The sequence below is a fragment of the Sturnus vulgaris genome, chromosome 16 (genome assembly GCF_052056855.1).
Source record: "Sturnus vulgaris isolate bStuVul1 chromosome 16, bStuVul1.hap1, whole genome shotgun sequence".
In the NCBI taxonomy this organism is placed as follows: domain Eukaryota; kingdom Metazoa; phylum Chordata; class Aves; order Passeriformes; family Sturnidae; genus Sturnus; species Sturnus vulgaris.
Window position 1 is genome coordinate 921,807 of NC_142258.1, and position 17,394 is coordinate 939,200.

General features: G+C 54.1%; 1 protein-coding gene and 1 long non-coding RNA gene across 2 annotated transcripts; one reads left to right on the top strand and one right to left on the bottom strand.

Annotated features, from left to right (window-relative positions):
- Positions 1-430: 430 nt before the first annotated feature.
- Positions 431-16,509, bottom strand: SLC5A11 (solute carrier family 5 member 11). The gene is made up of 17 exons (XM_014886398.2): positions 16,015-16,509; positions 15,104-15,165; positions 13,355-13,530; positions 12,457-12,528; positions 11,834-11,938; positions 11,464-11,523; positions 10,609-10,713; positions 8,731-8,836; positions 7,706-7,786; positions 7,082-7,287; positions 6,232-6,367; positions 5,795-5,902; positions 5,409-5,559; positions 4,644-4,812; positions 3,700-3,915; positions 1,990-2,134; positions 431-741 (listed from the first exon to the last, which is right to left on the bottom strand). The coding sequence occupies exons 3-17, from the start codon at positions 13,484-13,486 to the stop codon at positions 527-529; spliced, it is 2,007 nt and encodes a 668-aa protein (XP_014741884.2). The 5' UTR covers positions 13,487-13,530; positions 15,104-15,165; positions 16,015-16,509; the 3' UTR covers positions 431-526.
- LOC148221861 (uncharacterized) lies at positions 8,245-10,798 on the top strand. Its single transcript, XR_015807155.1, has 3 exons — positions 8,245-8,391; positions 10,180-10,262; positions 10,611-10,798. It is a non-coding gene; the product is annotated as an uncharacterized LOC148221861 (long non-coding RNA).
- Positions 16,510-17,394: the final 885 nt, after the last annotated feature.

Consider the following 17,394-nt stretch of genomic DNA (forward strand, 5'->3'; position numbering starts at 1 on the left):
TCCACGCTGGTTGCTGATGTTGGTGTTGCCATTGGAGTGTCAGAGCTCCCAGCCAGCCCCAACAGCTCTCACTGCACAGGGGAAGGAGCTGAACAGGCACAGAGGCACAGCAGAGCCCAGAGAACATCCCTGGGCCCTGCTCCAGGCACTCGAGGTGTCACTCTTGTCCCCCAAGGCCAGAGGAGCTGAACCAAAGGGGACCCAAGTGGTTGTAGCTGGTTATAGAGGCATAAATAGGAAGAGAATCCAGGCTTCCTGAATTCCAGGCAGTGCTCTAAGGCCAAAGAGCAAAATTAAATATTTAAAATAACCAAACCAACCTTCCTCAGCTGGTTGGTACCAGGTGGGGTCTGACAGTGCCAAGTGCTCAGCCCTGGGCACAGCCAGGCCCCCATTAGAAATAAGGAAAATATTATGTCTTTAAAACGTCTTAAATAAGGAAATAAAATTTAGAAAGCATTAAGAATTACATTAACCCTCTGCTAACCATTAATATTTACACCAATTAGGATTAGTTGATGTGTGGCTATGCAAAGTAAGCCCAGAGGAAGACCCCAGCACACACACACAGGAGCAGGTTGATGTTCAGCACGTGTTTCACCAGGGGCTTCTCCTCCAGGGAAGCCACGGGCAGGGGCTCGGGTTTGGGCACGTTCTCAGCACCCTCCTGCCTGTGCTCCATCCCACAGAGCCACAGGAAGGTGCTCAGCAGCTTCGAGCTCCCCTTGGCCTCGGCTGCACCTGGAATGAGAGCAGGGAGAGGAGGAGGAGGGAGCCAGAGACTGCCAGGGCTGCTCCTGTGCAGGGCTTGGTGCACAAACACCAAAGTGGTCTCTGCATGAGCACTGGGATCCCTCTGGGGCTGTAGGACCAGCTCCATCCTCCCTGAGCTCAGGTCCTGCTCTTGCAGCATTTCAAACCACAGTAACAACAAACCAAAGCTAAAATCCACGATAAAACAAACCAAAAAACCGGAGCTGTATCTGCCTGGTGCCCCTCTGCCTCCCCTGCTCTAGTCCATTCCTGCCACAGCCCCAAACTGAACTTTCTCACATCATTTCATGCTCATGTCCAGCAAGTGTGAGACTTCCCAGCAGTGGGAGAGCTGCTCTGTAACTCATTAACTGCACTCATTAACTCCCACCAGCTTGTTACAGATCAAAGGAACTGCAGCAAAAGCTGCAGCGTTACATAAACAGGGCCTGGCAAAGAGCAGGGGATGGAATCATCACTGCACAATGCCCAGGGAGCTCTGCACAAGGCTGTGCCTAACACCAAGTACCAGCTTTAAAAAATGCTCATCCTCCTTCACTGATCTGCCAAGAACTCAGCCTAGGGCTGATCAGAAAACGCTGCTGAAAAATAAAGGGAATTTCATCAACGTGATTGTGTTTGCCCCCACCCTCCCCTTTTCCAGCCAGTTCTGGCAGAAGGGGCCACAGCCAGTGGTCACAGCATAGTGGCCATGGCTCTGTGTCCATCCAGCTCCTTGATTTCAAGCTTTTTAATCCCATTGAGAGCTGGAAAAGAAACTGAACTCCTGCCTAGGTAAAATATCAGGTAAAGCCTTTTTATCCCTGGACAAGAGGAGATGGAGGTCAGACCTCACTGTGCTCTGCAGCTCTGATCTCTGGGACAGGGGCAGGACCCAGGGCAGGCTCAGGCTGGATTTTAGGGAAAGGTTCTTCCCCCAGAGGGTTTGGGCATTGCCCAGGCTCCCCAGGGAATGGGCACGGCCCCGAGGCTGCCAGAGCTGCAGGAGGGTTTGGACACCAGGAATGCCCAGAGTGGGATTTTGGGGTGTCTGTGCAGGGCCAGGAGCTGCATCAACAATCCCTGTGTGTCTCTCCCAACTCAGCATATTCTCTGTTCTTTAATTCTACAATTCTTTCAGCACACCCTGAACCTCCAACAGTGCAGAAAAAGAAGTTTTAACATTCCTTGTCTTGCAGGAACAGCGGGGGCTGTGGGCTGGGGGTCACCACTTACCTTTGGCATCATCAGGAGGGTTCTCAGCAGCAGGGCTGAGCTCCAGCTGCAGGGCATCCTTGGCAGGGGGGTCAGGACTGGGGTTGGCTGCCAGCTCCTGCTTGGGCACAGGATCCCCACGGGTGAACCAGGTGAGCCGGCTGATCTGAGGGCAGGAAGAGGAAACTGAGGAAAATGTCTCGGCCAAAATCCACCCTGCTGGCCCAGGGCAGCAGCTCAGGGCTCTGCTCTGTGGGATCTGTGGGTCTGGAACTGAGCAGCTGCTTCTCCTCCACCCCAACAAGGTGGGTTTGGAGTGAGGGACACCTCAGTGTGGGCACAGGCTGGCAGCAGGTGAGGAAGGAGCAAAAAGAACAGAAATTGTGGCCAGGGAGAGCTGGCTGGGAGAGACAACAGGTGGGGAATAAAGGGATTTTCCTTCAGATATATAAAATATCCTTATAGAGGGATGTTCTCCATGGCAGTGTGGATAGAGAACACCACATAAAGCTGGGAAGGTTGGGGTTGGAGATGAGGAAAAGCTTTTACAGGGAGGGCAGGTGAGCCCTGGGCTGATCACCCTCCTCCAGACATCTCTGAGTGCAGGGCTGGTCCTGCCTCAAAGGCACAGGATGGGGAGCTCTGAGCCCCCCTGCCCCTCCTTTGTGCTCTCGGTGCCTCCTGCAGCCTCAGCACCAGGACATGCTCTGAAAATCGTCAAACTGGCACAAACCTGTTCAGAGAGAGGAGCTCCCTGCACTGGGCTTCTCTTTTCTGAGAGGAAAAATATCTCCTTGCTAAGTTAGTAAGAGAGTGGGTAAAGATGACCCAGAAGCTGGAATTTCTTGGAAAATAGAAGGGAAAAGGCTAATTTGTCATGGATGAGACACACACACTTGAAGTGAACAACAGCTCATGGCAAAATCTACTGCTGAGCATTCTCCAGGGTGGGGCCAAAGCAGAAACAGCAGCAGAGATGCTGGAGCAGAGGAGGGGTCACTGCTACAGGTGTGACCATAAACAAGAATAAACAAAGCTCATTTCTGCCTGGAGAAGCAGCAGGGACATCCTGGAAAGATTTAGGGCAGAGGGAGCAGGGGGGGTCATGTGGATAAAACGTTAGAGGTTTAGGAAAATTAAAGTTAGGAAAATCATTTTCAGGTTGGAGTTTTTCCTGGTTTTCTCAGATCTGTTTTTAAGCTAATAACGTGTTTAGTTTTAGTAAGGATTTTTTTATTTTTTTTTTAAGATAATAGTTTAACTAAATAAAATTAACGATATCGATTTAATTTTATTTACGTTAGTATTTATATATAAATATATCGTATATATTATATGTAATAATATATTATGTAATATATAATAATATATTATGTATAACAATATATAATATATATTATATAATTCTATATTATTTATATAATATGTATTTTATATTATATATTATTTGTATTATATACATTATATATTAAATATAATTTAGATAATATATATTATGTATATATTTCTATTTATAGATCTAATTTTCATTTTCTTAAATAAAATTAATCATACAGATTAGCTCCTGGTGCTAACCATGGGACCCATCCTGAAGTACGGTCCCAGAAGCATTTCTCCACTAAACTACTGTCCTAAGTCCACGAAAATAAATAAAAATACAAATCCCCTTCTCAATCAAACAGCTGCTTTTCCCCAAGGAAGCCCGTGTTTCTGCAGCTCAGGCTCACGCACCATTTGTGGGGCTGGGGGCTCGGTGGCCACGCTGACCACGAGCACGGTGAGGGTGGTGATGGCCCCCAGCACCATGGAGAAGTACAGGTAGTGCATGTACTTGATCACACCTGGCCGGGGGTCGGGCTCTCCACACCGCGGCTCGGGGTAGATGAAATCCAGCACCAACCTCACCACGCCCAGCAGCAGCCCCAGCAGCAGCCCCCAAAAGGCTCCCTGGAACAAAAAAAAAGGGAATTGTGGTGTTGGAGCAGCCTCTCAGGGTCAGCACTGGTATGAGTACATGATATGTTGTTGGCTTTTTGCAAATATTGGGATAAATGCTATTTGTATAATGTTAAAATAGCTTTTCTGTACGAATATCGTTTTTTTTTTTTCTTTTCTTCTTTCTCTTCTAATAGAAAAAAATCAGACATGAGGGGTTTTTGAGATAGGATGCTTAAACTACCCGCTTAGTAGAGATACCAGCCCGTGAACGTGTGACGGGAACCCGGCAGCTGACACGACAATTATCAACCCCCCGACAATTAATTATCAACACCCCGACAATTAATTACCAACCCTCCGACAATTAATTACCAACCCCCCGACAATTAATTACCAACCCCCCGACAATTAATTACCAACCCCCCGACAATTATCAACCCCACCGGCTGCAAAAGGCCGGGACCACCACCCAAATTAAAAGGTGAAAAGAAGAGAATTAAAACCACAAGCCAAGAAACACGCGTGCTCTAAAAAGGCCAAGGAACGGTTCCCAAAAAAAAAAAACCTTTGACTGAGCATGAAAAACTCCGAATATGCAATGGGTTGATGCGTTGTAAAACGGATTTAAAGGAACATTTCCGAAGCAGCCGGCCGTTTTAACCCTTTGCTTTGTGTTTTAATGTCTTTTCGTGAAACCTTTCCGATTTTAGCGGGGCAGGGTGTGTTTTTCACAGCACCTTCTCGTTGGCTCTCCTCCAGAAGCAGCCCAGGATGAAAACCATGGCCACGGGCGGCTGCAGGTACGAGCTGATGGACTGGATGTAGATGAAAAGCTGCCCGCCCTGGCCAGCCTGCACCAGGGGGATCCACAGGATGGACACCACGGTGAGCAGCAGCACGAACACCCTGCCGAGACAAGGGAGCCCTGCCCTCAGCTCAGCCTGGTGGCCTCAGGCACAGAAAAACCTCCTGTGAGACTTTTTCCAGCCCGAGCTTCTCAAGCTTAGCCAGAATTCTTTCCCAAAGCTAGCCAGCCACTTTATCTGATGCAAACATAACAGAAGAGTTAATAACAAAAATAATCCCCTGTTAAATACGTGTGAGAAGCACAGGAGAGAGGTGTCACTTTCTCAGACCAATCAGCTGAATTCTGTCTTTAGAGTTACAAAAAACTCCACTTGAGCAGCGTATTTTAAAATAAACTCCTCTCTTTCCTACCATGACAGGAACCATGGAACTGTGTCTTATTTCTGCTGCTCCAAAGGGATAAATCCTTAACCCACAGCTGCCCAGGCTCTGCTTTTCCTGCTGCTCAGAGGGTCTGGCCAAGGGTGTCCCCACAGCCCTAAAGGCTCCTCTGCAGCCCTGCCCGAGCCCCTGCAGGGTGCTGGCCCCTCAGCAGCTGTGCCCAGATGTGTGCCTGGCACGCGGCCCTGATCCAGATGTGCCCAGCTGTGCCCCTGGCACCCGGCCCTGACCCAGCTGCTGCCGGTTCTCCCCACCTGCCCACGATCATCAGCTCCCACTCGGAGCAGCGGGGCCGGAGGTGTTTCCACAGGTCCATGGTGAAGATGGTGCTGGAGCTGTTGAAGATGGAGGTCAGGGAGGACATGAGGGCTGCGATCATCACCGACATCATCAGGCCCCTGAGTCCTGAGAACAAGGACAGGCAGAGCCACCCTGAGGACCCCTCAGTGGCAGGGTGGTTTTCTGTGGGCTGGAACAGACTTAAAACTGGTTTTAGCACCAGTTTGAAATGGCAGTGATAGTGTCTGTCCCACACAAACCCCACTAAATGACAGTTCCAGGCTCTTTTCCTCTCGGAACTTCCCTCCTGTGGCTGCCACTTGCCAACCCCACCAGGGCTGAACCCTCACCAGGCTCTTACCTACAGGCAGGAGCTCCAACACCAGCTTGGGATAAGCAATATCAGAGCAGCCAGAGGGGTTGCCACAGATTTTTTTGCAGATTTCCGGGTCTGCACAAGCCACCAGATCTGAAACAAGCAGTGGGGAGTGAGAGACAGCAATCCCAGCCACAGGACACCAGTGTCTCCTCTGCTGAAAGGTGGAAACTGCTTTCTAAGGAAAATTCTGGAGAGCTTGGGGGGATTCCAGCAGATGACACAGAGCTGTCTCAGCACAGGGATGTCTGGGGCTGCTCTGGGAGGATCTGCATCCTCCAGCTCCTAACTGGAACAAAATTTCTTCACGTGTTGGGCATTTGATGCATTGGAACCTCTCAACTTATTCAGGAAAGGCTTCTCCAGCTCGGTGGAGTTGGCACAGGCAGAGGGAGAGGAGAGATCTCTCCCTCAGCACTTACCTGGGAACAGAACCCGGCTGATCATGCCTGGCATTACCATCATAAAGAGGGGCAAAATCTTCAAGTAGGAGGTCATCAAGGAGCCTCCTTTGGCGTGGGAGAGGTTTTTGGCAGCGAGGGACCTCTGAACAATGACCTAGGAATGAAGGAATGGGTTTGGTTGGCTGCCAGCAGCAGGAGCTGGCTGGGATGGAGCGACCCCGACTTTGATCTCCACTGAACTCTGGAGGTCTCAGAGGGTGATCACAGAGCTTGGCTGTGCCTCTGGAGCTGTGCTCTGGATCCTGGCTCCTTTCAGAAGCACAGGCACTGCTTTGAGCCTGGGAGGACACTGTGCTGACCCTCACCTACCCCTGCCCAGGATTTTCCTTTCTTCCTGCACTGGGGACTTTCCTGAGCCTGTGGAGGAGCCTGGCCAAGGAGAGGACAGAGCCTGGAATGGGCAGAGTTAAATAAGAGAGCAAGAAAGCCCAGCTGGGACAGCAGGAGGTGTTTTAGGGTTCAGGTCCCTGGTTCTGATGGGGTCACTGGGAGGGACGGGAGCCAGACCCCAGGAAAGGTGAAAGAAGAAATTCACAGGTGGTTCAGGAGGAATGAAAGGATTAAGTTAAAAAGCAAGCAAACAAACAAAAGACTTCCTTATAGACTGGGATTAACACACAAACACATTCTTACCCCTTTTTCCATGCAGATGATTACTATGTGCATATCAAGTTTTCCTTCTTTAGGACTTAACCATCTGCTATTACTGATGGTAAAATAAGATTTCACTGATGATGCCCCTCAGAAAAATCAGTCCAGGTGAGATCACAGCCCCCAGGTTTGTAACCAGATTCAAGCAGAGACCCACCTGATCTGTGCACCAGTACCACAGGGATGGGATGGTCATTCCCACCAGGACTCCTGGCCAGGGCAGGTCAGAGCTCACAGGATCTCGGAAAATGTGGAAAGCGTCTTCCCTGGGCAGGCCACAGCTGCTGTTCTCCTTGCGGATGCTGGGAATGGCATCAAAGTATTTGGCCTGTAAACCTTCAAGGCCACCAACTTCAATAAAACCTGAAATGGGGCATGAGAAGCTGTTACTGCATCCCCCCGGGTCAGGAGTCTGATTCCAGTCTCGGGGTGATGCTCCACAAATATTCCTTCAAAATCAGCAGCTCTTGGTTCTCACTCTGGGCTGGGGAGGGGCAGACACTGCTGGCTGGAGCAGGAGCTGCCTCTGCTGTGGAATCACAGAATCCTGGAAGGGTTTGGGGTGGAAGGGACCTTAAAGCCATGGCAGGGACACCTCCCACTGTCCCAGGGTGATCCAAGCCCCATCCAGCCTGGCCTGGGACACTTCCAAGGATCCAGGGGCAGCCAGAGCTGCTCAGGGCACCCTGTGCCACCTCCCAGGGAAGAATTCCTCCCCAATATTTAACTTGATGAGGCTTCTGTCACAGTTTAAGTGACCAGCCCCCAGGGGAACACTCACTGAAGACCATGAGGGACAGGGCCCCGACGAGCATGATGAGGGTCTGCAGGGCATCCGTGTAGATCACAGCTGCCAGGCCACCTGGGAGAGCAGAGAGGCACAAACTGGGATGAACTGGGGCTGTTCTCTCACAGCACTTCACACTTTGCACAAGTTCTTGCCCAGCAGCACAAGCTGAGCCCTGAGCCTGGCTGGGGAGTTCTGTCCATGCTGGGGGAAGATTTGGCCAATGGCACTTTGGAATTTCTCAGGATTTGAGTCATCGTGAGTCACAATTTTGTCACTATAAGCCAAAAGCAGGAGTAGTTCTACGGGAAGTAGATGGAAAAAGCTCTAAAACAAACCCAAGCTGAAAAGGGAGGAGAAAAAAAAAAGGGGGGGGGGTTGGGATTTTACATCACTGGGGGTGAGCAGTGGGAAAGGAATAACCTTTATTTGTTTGGGATTTCTGTGTGGCTGTTTTCCATTTGGCCACTCCTAAGCCCTGAAAGGGCATCCAAGCCTGGAGTCTTTCTGCATTACACGGCTCATTGTGGTGTAAATCCCTCACACCTCCGGAGAGCCCCGGGAAAACAGGGAAAATGTCCCCTGAAAATGTCTCCTGAAGGCAGAGCTGGCCTGCACCCACCTGGGGTGGCCTCTGAGGAGGGTTCACTTACTCTCACCTGGTAATTTTCCCTGAAAAGGTGAGTTTGCAATTGGTTTCCCACCCCGATATCCACAGTCATGCCAAAACCGGGCTGGGGAGGCAGGACACAGTGCATGGCATGGGACATGGAGTCCTGGCATGGTCTGGGTTGGGAGGGACCTTAAAACCCATCCAGTGCCACCCCTGCCATGGGCAAGGACACCTCCCACCATCCCAGGCTGCTTCAAATCCCAACATCCAACCTGGCCTGGGACACTCGGATGTCTCAGGGGCTGGGCAGGGGCAGGGTCTGGGGTAGGGTAAAGGTCATCGACAGGGACAGGGGCAAGGTCAGGGTCAGTGACAGGGCCAGGTCAGGTGTGTCCCCAGCACGCACCAGCCACGGTGTACACGGCAGTGATGGCCAGCAGCCCGGCCACAGCGATGTACAGGTCCCAGTGCAGAGCCTGCTGGATGAACAGAGCCCCGGCGTACATGTCCACCTGCAGGACAGCAAAGTGACAGCACAGTGACACAGGGACAGCACAGGGACAGCACTGTGACACAGAGCACAGTGACACAGGGACAGCACAGGGACACAGGGACAGCCTGCAGTGACAGCACAGTGACACAGGGACACAGGGACAGCACAGTGACAGCACAGTGACAGCCTACAGTGACACAGGGACACCCTGCAGTGACAGCACAGTGACACAGTGACAGCACAGTGACAGAACAGTGACACAGTGACAGCCTGCAGGACAGCACGGCGACAGCACAGTTACAGCCTGCAGTGACACAGTGACAGAACAGTGACAGTGACAGCACCACCCAGCCCCTCCCAGTGTGCCCCCCCTTACTGGGACCAGCCTGGTTCGGACACAGCCCCCCAGTCCCCCTGCAGCCCCAGCTCGACCAGCGCCATCCTCCAGCCAGTTCATCATTGCTGCTGGTCACAGTGGTGACAGTGGAGGGTGACAGGGCTGTCACAAGAAGGAGGGCACTGGGCTGGGCTGAGTTTCTCTCTTTCCCCAAGCCCCAGGGTGGGGGAGCTGGGCTGGGCAGGCTCTGGGGAATTTGCCCTGCAGACCCCCCTTCCCCAGCTCCTGGGCTGCCGCAGCCCCAGCTCCCCTTGGGAATTGTCCCTGCTCCTGGGGACAGGGTCAGCAGCAGCAAAAGTGTCCCCAGGGCTGGGCCCAGCCCTGCCCAACCAGCTCTGCAGCTACGTGAAAATGCAGCGGGTTCAGAGAGCTCCAGGACAGGCAAAGGGGGGACAGAGAGGTGTGAAAACCCTGAGCACAGGAGCTGCAGTGCCAGAGACTCCATCCCATGGGCACTGGGATCTAGAGGAGAAGCTGAGCCTCCCCCATCACTGCCGTCTGAACTTGCATCCTTTTCATACAACCCTGGAGTGGTTTGGGTTGGAGGAACCTCAAAGCCCACCCAGTGCCACCTCTGCCATGTTTAGGGACACATCCACTGTCCCAGGCTGCTCCAAGCCCTGTCCAGCCCGGCCTTGGGCATTGCCAGGGATCCAGGGTCAGCCCCAGCTGCTCTGCCATCCCTCACAGAGCAATTCCTGCCCAGTATCCCATCCATCCCTGCCCTCCAGCACTGGGAACCCAACCCCTGTGTCCTGGCACTCCAAGCCTTTGTTAAAAGTTTCGGGAGGTTCAGAGGCGGGGTCAGACACCGTGTCCCACCCTGTGTGTGCAGGAAGAACCCAGCAGGGATCTGTCTGTCTGTCTGTCTGTCTGTGTTTTCACGGGTCTGTGCCCGGGCTGGCAGTTAATGAACAGCCACCGAGCTGTTGTGCAAGGCTTGATTCAGTTATTTATTCAAACAGGTGCAATAAAGGAATGAAAACTTTTCTTCTAACCCCGTCCCAGCTGCTCCATCCTGCCATGACAGCACCTGGTGTCTGCACAGGTAATAAATGTGCAAAGGGGAGAAACTGGGGGAGCTGCCAGGGGTGCAAAATCTAACAACCAGCACATCCACCCTCAGAGCCCCAGCTCCCCATGGGCTATTGCTCAGGACACTGACACGAGCATTCAGGTGCTAACTGAGCAAAAAAAGGAAGCTACTCCTTTTTTTTTGTGTAGGTGCTCAAAAAACCTCCATTCTCTCTTCCTTGGGTGTTTTTATCACAAACCCTTCTGTGCTCATCCAGGAAAGGCCACTCGTTGCATTTCCCAGCCTCACTGCTCAGCACACATTTCCAAAATGAATTAAATCCAATCCGTTTCCCCCTTTTTTTTTTTTTTCTACTTACAGATATTTTGGTGAAGATGTAGATGAACAAGTAGAGAATGGCCAGGAATATCTGAATTCTTTTGCCTCCAAAACGTCTCTGCAAATACTCGGGCATGGTTGTAACCTATGGAGAGACAGGGAGTGAGGGAAGGGGGGACAATCCCTGGGTCATTCCCAGGGGCTCCCCATGGGGCTGGGGGTGTTTGCAGTGGGACAGGAGCAGGAGAGTCCTGGGGGCTGCTCTGGGCTGGGATTGGGCTCTGCTGATGATGCCTTAAGCTTTAACTTCCATATTTTTTAGATTCTGCACTGCATTGGTGTGTTACTCTGAATTTCACATTAAGTGTTTCCAAGTTCTCCTCACAGTCAACAAACAATCCTTTTCCAGCCACCTCTTACAGCTTCAGCCCCAAAAATGCAAACAGCAGCGAATTGAGGAGAGAATCTGGGAGGATGAGACTGCAGAACCTGGAGCTTGGATTGGACAATGAACCCCAAAATGGAAATGAACCAAACTTATAAAAGTGTGAAAACTCCTGACCCAACACCCATCTTGGGTGGAGCCCTGGCCAGGCTGCTGTGCTGCTTTTAATAAATCCCTGCTTTATTCCTTTAACTCAGTTCCGGGTCAGCTTCTCCAGGCATCCCTGCCGTGCTGGCACAGCTGGCACAGCTGGCACAGGGCTCTCCATCCCCTGCCCAGGACAGGGAGGGGTTCTGCTCCCTGCAGGGGGGTGGGAGCACTCGGAGCCCCCAGGTCAGACCCTGGCAGCAGCTCTGTCCCCCCAGGCTGAGCCCGGAGCAGCTCCAGGCCCTGAGGGAGCAGAGCAGGGAGGGAATCCCTCAGCAGCCCTGGGACACATCCCACACCTACCCCCGAGGAGATGTAGATGGGCAGGAAGAGCCAGGCCAGCACCAAGACACAGAACATCCCCTGTAAGGGAAAGGAGGGTCAGACTGGTGGGATGGGGTGGGATGGGAAGATGGGAAGACAATGAAAAGATGATGGGGATAAAGGATGGAGAGATGGGAATATGGGATAAGAAGATGGGATGGGAATATGGGAACATGAGATGGGAAGATGATGGGGATATAGGATGGGCATATGGGAAGATGGGAAGATGATGGGGATATGGGAATATATGGGATGAGAAAATGGGATGGGAACGGGAATGTGGGAATGTGGGACACGGAGCTGTCCCCGCAGGGCCGGGCAGGGCTCCAGCCGGGAATGCCACACTCACATTCCACTCGTAGGCTGTGGCAGCAATTCCCGAGGCAGCTCCCGAGCCTGCCAGGCCGATGAAGTGCCCGCTGCCCACGTTGCTGGCAAACAGGGATGCTCCCACCTGGGGAAAGGGAGGGATCAGTTCCGGCCCTGGCACAGGGCACCGCTCTCAGCTCTTCCCCCACTCCTGGCTGCAGAGGATGTGAAATCCTTGTCAGCCTCTGTCTTCTTTTCCCGACAGGTTTTTGGTGGCCTTGGCACCTCTCTCCAGATTCTTTCACCATTCACTGCCAATTTGTGGGCGTGTTTGGGACCGTCCTACATCCAAAGGACCCAAACTCTTGTGGGTGAGCAGAGAGGGTGGGGGAACAGGTAGAGATGTCAGCACCTACTGAGGGACCAGATGAGACAGCCCAGGCTCAGCACAAAGCTGTGTCCGTGCTGGGGACCCCCAGAAATCTCCAGAATCTGCCAGGTTTTGTGAGACATTGGTCTGAGCCTCACCTTGCAGTCTCAAATCCGGGGGGGAAAAAAAAGCCAATATGAAAGTGGCAAAACACAAACTTCGGTTTGTTTTTTCCTGTTTTGCCAGCGTGGCTGCAGCCAGGGCTGTGGGCAGGGGAGGACAGGGCTACTCACAGGCCACCAGACCATCTGTCCCCCGGCGAGGAAATAGCCTTTGACCGTGCTGCGCTGGGTCTTCCACATGGACTGAGGGACAGAGAGGGGACAGGGTCAGCCAGGGGCTCCCAGCAGGGACCCTGAGATGTCACCAGGGGTTCCCTGAGGGACATTTGCTGCTGGGAAATCCTGGGGGCTGAGGGTCGTGCCCTGAGCCACAGGCAGAGCTGTCCATCGTGCAATTCCTGATGGAATGTTCTGTGGAACAGCAAACTCCGTCAGTCCAAGCCAGAAAGGAAGGCAAGCAGTTCTCAGGGATCCCACAAGAACCCTGAACCCCTGAAAATCCACAAGAACTGCAGAATCCCAGGGTTTTAGGAGTGCTCAGGAGGAACTTTGGGCATGGCTCGTGGGTTCCCTTTCCCCACAGATGATCCCTGAGAGTTGTGCACCCCATCCCAAGGGAGCAGCTACTCCCCTCTGCCTCCTGACAGCCGGGCTGGGCTTCTGCTGTCACAAAAGCCATGCCAAAGGATGTCCTTCTGCATTAATTATATATAGACAATGTTAAAAATGTAAGGAATCTGCTGTCAGGACCCCTGTGGACAAGCACGGGTGATTTATAGGACAGCAATTCCTTCCTGGATGAACAAAACATCATTGTTAGCAATACTCTGTACTCAGACAGCCTCTTCCTCACCAAGGTTCTCAAAAGCTTGGCCTGGCCAGCCCTCCCCAGGGACACTGGGGACACTTCCCAGGCTGAGGAGAGGAGAAGGATCTGTAAAACTCCCCCCTCCACCGGTTGACCCCCGTGAAAAGCAGCCCGATTCCAGCCAAAGCAAAGCAATTTTTTGTAGCCCCGTTTTCCAGCATAACGGGGCACACGAGAGGTTTTTATCCAGAGTCAGCTCACCCAGAGCCCCACGGCGAGGACGAAGAGGAAATAGAGCACGAGCACAGCGATGTCCACGGGCTCCAGCCCCTGCTGGGGGAACACATCCCACGAGGGGGTCACAGAGGCCGGGGGGAGGCTGGTGGGGTCCATGGCTTCCTGGGCAGGCTGAGCACTCCTCCGTGCTGATCATATACCTGTGAAAGGATGGGGGGATGGCCAGGGGCAGCCCCAGCCAGGTGGGAACTGCTCCTGGAGGGTTCCAGGCTCCTGAGGTGCTGCTGTGCCAGAGCTCTGGGGCTCAGGCTCCTGTCTCTGCCCTTCTCCCTCCTCCAGAGCTCCCTTGCTGTGATGTGGAGGTGCTGCCAGCTGGGATTTTCTAACTGGTGAGAAATGGGGGCATCAGAGAGAAGGTGGAAACAGCTGGAACAGGCAGAAGGAAGGAGCGGAGCTGGGGGTCACAGCCTGGGGGTCCCAGGGTGGCAGAACTGCAGGACTGGCCCCAGTGAGGAGCTGCTGCCAAAAACGTGTCCCTCACAAGCAGCAGAATGTGATGGCCCATGAACAGCCCCAGCAGTGCTGGCATTTTCCTCCTTTGCCTCCTGTGCACAGCACTTGGGTCTCCTCCTAGCCAGGTAACTGTCCCTGCTCCTTACCAGGAACAGAGACTGCCAATGTGTCACTGAGGAATACAAAAATCCATTTTCTTCTCCAGGAACCCCTGATGGAGAGGCGTGGCACCACTGCAGGATCCCTGCAAGGGCTCCCTGGAGCATCCCGTGGTGCTGCCCCTTGGCAGAAGGGGCAGGATAAAGTCCAGGCAGGGAGGTTGGTTTGAATTAATGCAGCTCCTTCCTATTTCCTCCTTCCCTCAGCTCGGCCACACTTCGAGAGCAGGACAGGAGGTGAGGGGCAGCCGAGGCCACCTCGGGCAGTCCCTGGCTCAGCTGTGGCCACAGTGGGTCCCCAAGGAGCCCTCAGAGCTGCACGGAGCAGGTTTGGGGTTGTTCCTCTTACCCTGAAGAGCCGAGGACAGTTCCCCCGAGAGGAGCAGTCACAGCCGGGCCAGCCCCGCTGTCACCACACACCTGAGCCAGGTGGCTGCTGGTCCCTGTCCTGCACGATTGGCCGGCTCCTCTGGCCTCTCCTGCACTTGTAAGGGGACACTTATAGGCTGTCCCCTGCCAGGAGGCAGCGGAAGGTGTGGCGAGGGTGCCGGGACAGCCGGCACGGATGACAAGCAGTCGGACAAGTTCTTCCTCTGAGCTCCCAGGTGGGAGCAGCTCCCGTCCCGTGGGTTTCACAACACCTTGATCCAGGTGTGGGGCTGCAGCTGACCCCGCCCTCAGCTCACCTGTGGCCCCAGAGTGTCACCAGCCACGCTCCTGCCCCGGTGGCACCGCGGGGATGCCCGGGTGGATGAGCCAGCAGAGTGGAGGAGCTGCAGGATGGAGGGGCTGGGGTGCTGAGGAGGGGGCAATGCCTGCCCTGGGCCCATCCATTTCCCCATAAATAAGGAGTTCCCAGTGGCAGGAACCATCCCGGCACCTGCTTCCCACAGCTGGGAGCTGCATCCTGACTCTGCAGCCTCCAGCACAGCACGGAGCTGGTAGAGAGCCGTGGTGTGGTGGAGGGCAGTGGTCCCAGCACCAGGCTGCGACCGGGGACACTCAGCAGAGCCTTTTCCGTGCTTTGTAACCCCCTGGATCCCTCTGGATTCCTGCCTGGCAGGGATGCAGGGCACTGATGACCAGCCCGCCGCTCTCTCACCTCTTAAAGGGCCGATGTGTCTTGGCTGCCGCGGAGTTTTTGTTGGCACGTTTAACCTCTGACTAGGAAAGGGAAAACAGGGATTGGTATGGCAGCCTGGGGAAGCTGCTGACCCCACTCCCACACCTCCAGCTTCCCCTGGCACCGCGGTTTCCTCCCATCCCGGGACACTTCCCACCTCCAGGGCCACAGGATCAGGGAATCGGGGAATGTCCTGAGCTGGGAGGGACCCGCAGGGATCACCCGGGTCCGCCCGGGTCACAGCGCGGGACAGGGACCGGCACAGCGTCTGTCCCTGCGAGAGCTGTGCGGGGCCGCAGTGTCTGTCTGTCTGTCCCTGCGAGAGCTGTGCGGGGCCGCAGTGTCTGTCTGTCTGTCTGTCTGTCCGTCCCTCCCGAAGGTGTGCGGGGCTGTGCAGCACCTGCCGTGCCCCGCAGAGGGAGGGAAGGCGCTGGATGCTGCCCTGCCCTGCCCGGGACATCCCCGCACCGCCGCAGGTGCCGCCCCGGCGCAGGAAAACGCCGCAGATTTCCCAGATCCCGACTGTGCCCAGTGGAAATTTTGCCCGTTTTGTGAATTCAGCTCACAGCCCGCTGTCCCCCCGGTGCCTGGCACAGGCGGCGGCGCTTTCCTCGCCAGAGATTGTGAGGAAGGAACATCCGTGGCATGGGAATGAAGCTGCTGGAGCCGGCCCTGTATCAGCAGCGCCGGGGGACGCCGCGCACGTGGCTCTCGAGCACCCCGGCGGCACCGCAGCGCTCTAAATTCCTCCTCGAGGGGGGTTTTTAAAGCATTCCCAGGTCCATCCACCTCCTCTATCCTCCTCCTCCTCGCCGGGGCCCAGGGCAGCCCAGCAGAGCCCGAACCCGACGGAGCTCCCGACTCGAGGTAGAAGCTGAAAGGGAACTTACTGCGCTCAGCTGGGTCTTATTCTGCTCCCCGCGCCGGGCACCAGCAGGGCTCTGCCAACTGACAGGCAGCTTAAATATTGCCAGAGAATCGGGGTTTGCCAGCGGAGCTGTTAACAGGGTCACAAGGAATGAGAAGGAATATTTATAGTCAAAGTTAAACTAATTGACCGAAGTTACTCTTTTGGTCTCCCGTGGCTCTGGTGAGCAGTGCATTATTTTCACTATCAGGGCTCCCGGGTCAAACTCCACGGAGTGCCATTCTCTTAAGCAATCTGTGCGGCGATACAAGGGACACAGAACAATAAAAAATCCGGGCTGATGTCCTCTGGAGCTGACAGCCCGTGGCACAGGGAGGAGCTGACAGCCAGTCCTGTGTCTGTGTTTGTGCCTGAGCCTTGCAGAGCGCAGGATCCAGCCGTGGGCTGGGATTTGTAGCACACTGCTGAGGCTGGAGGTTAATCCCAGAACCGAGTCCCTCTCTGGGAACAGGCTGGAGCTTTGTCTTCAGCATCACCTGTCTGAAAACCCTGGCAGACCATTGGGGCCAAAACACACAGAGAGTGATGCTGAAGAGGGAACTCCCAGCACAGGGACTGACAGGAGGCAGCTCACAAATCCCTGGACTTGGGGTGCACAGATCCCTGGCAGCACCACTGAGATGGCCCTTGCTGGGCAGGTGACCCACGGTGGAGAATGGGCACCGTGCCCTCACAAACCTAATCCATGGCCCAGCCTCGAATTTACCAACAGGGATTTTACTGTAGGTGCCTGCCAGGGGCAGGGTTGGCTGGGATTTTGGGAATAAATCCTTCCCTGGGAGGGTGGGCAGGCCCTGGCACAGGGTGCCCAGAGCAGCTGTGGCTGTCTCATCCCTGGAAGTGTCCAAGGCCAAGTTGGATGGGGCTTGGAACAACCTGGGACAGTGGGAGGTGTCCCTGCTCATGGCAGGGGTTAGGGTTGGATGATCAAAGTCCCTTCCAATGCAAATTTGATGATTCCATGGAAAAAAACCAGTGTCTGTATTTTATCTCATAGTTTCCCAGGCACAGCTCTGATGAACAGAACTGTAGCTCTTTTAACCTTGCAATTGGAGATGCATTAATTTCATCTGCTGTGATTTAGAAACCCCATATTTTCCTAAAGGTGGAGCCTCATGGATTGCAAATGCAGCACCAGGTGCCACCTTTCCCTCCTGACTCACAGCCCTTCCTGCCTGAAGCTGAGATATTTCTGCATCCCTTTGGCATCTTTCATGGCACCTGCAGAATAATTACAGACGGTGATCCTTCAAACCATAATTAGGGAACTTAGAGGGAGGGTTCCCAGGTGGTTCCACCTCTCCTTGGAGGTGCCTGGTACAAATGTGTCGGGCTGTGACCC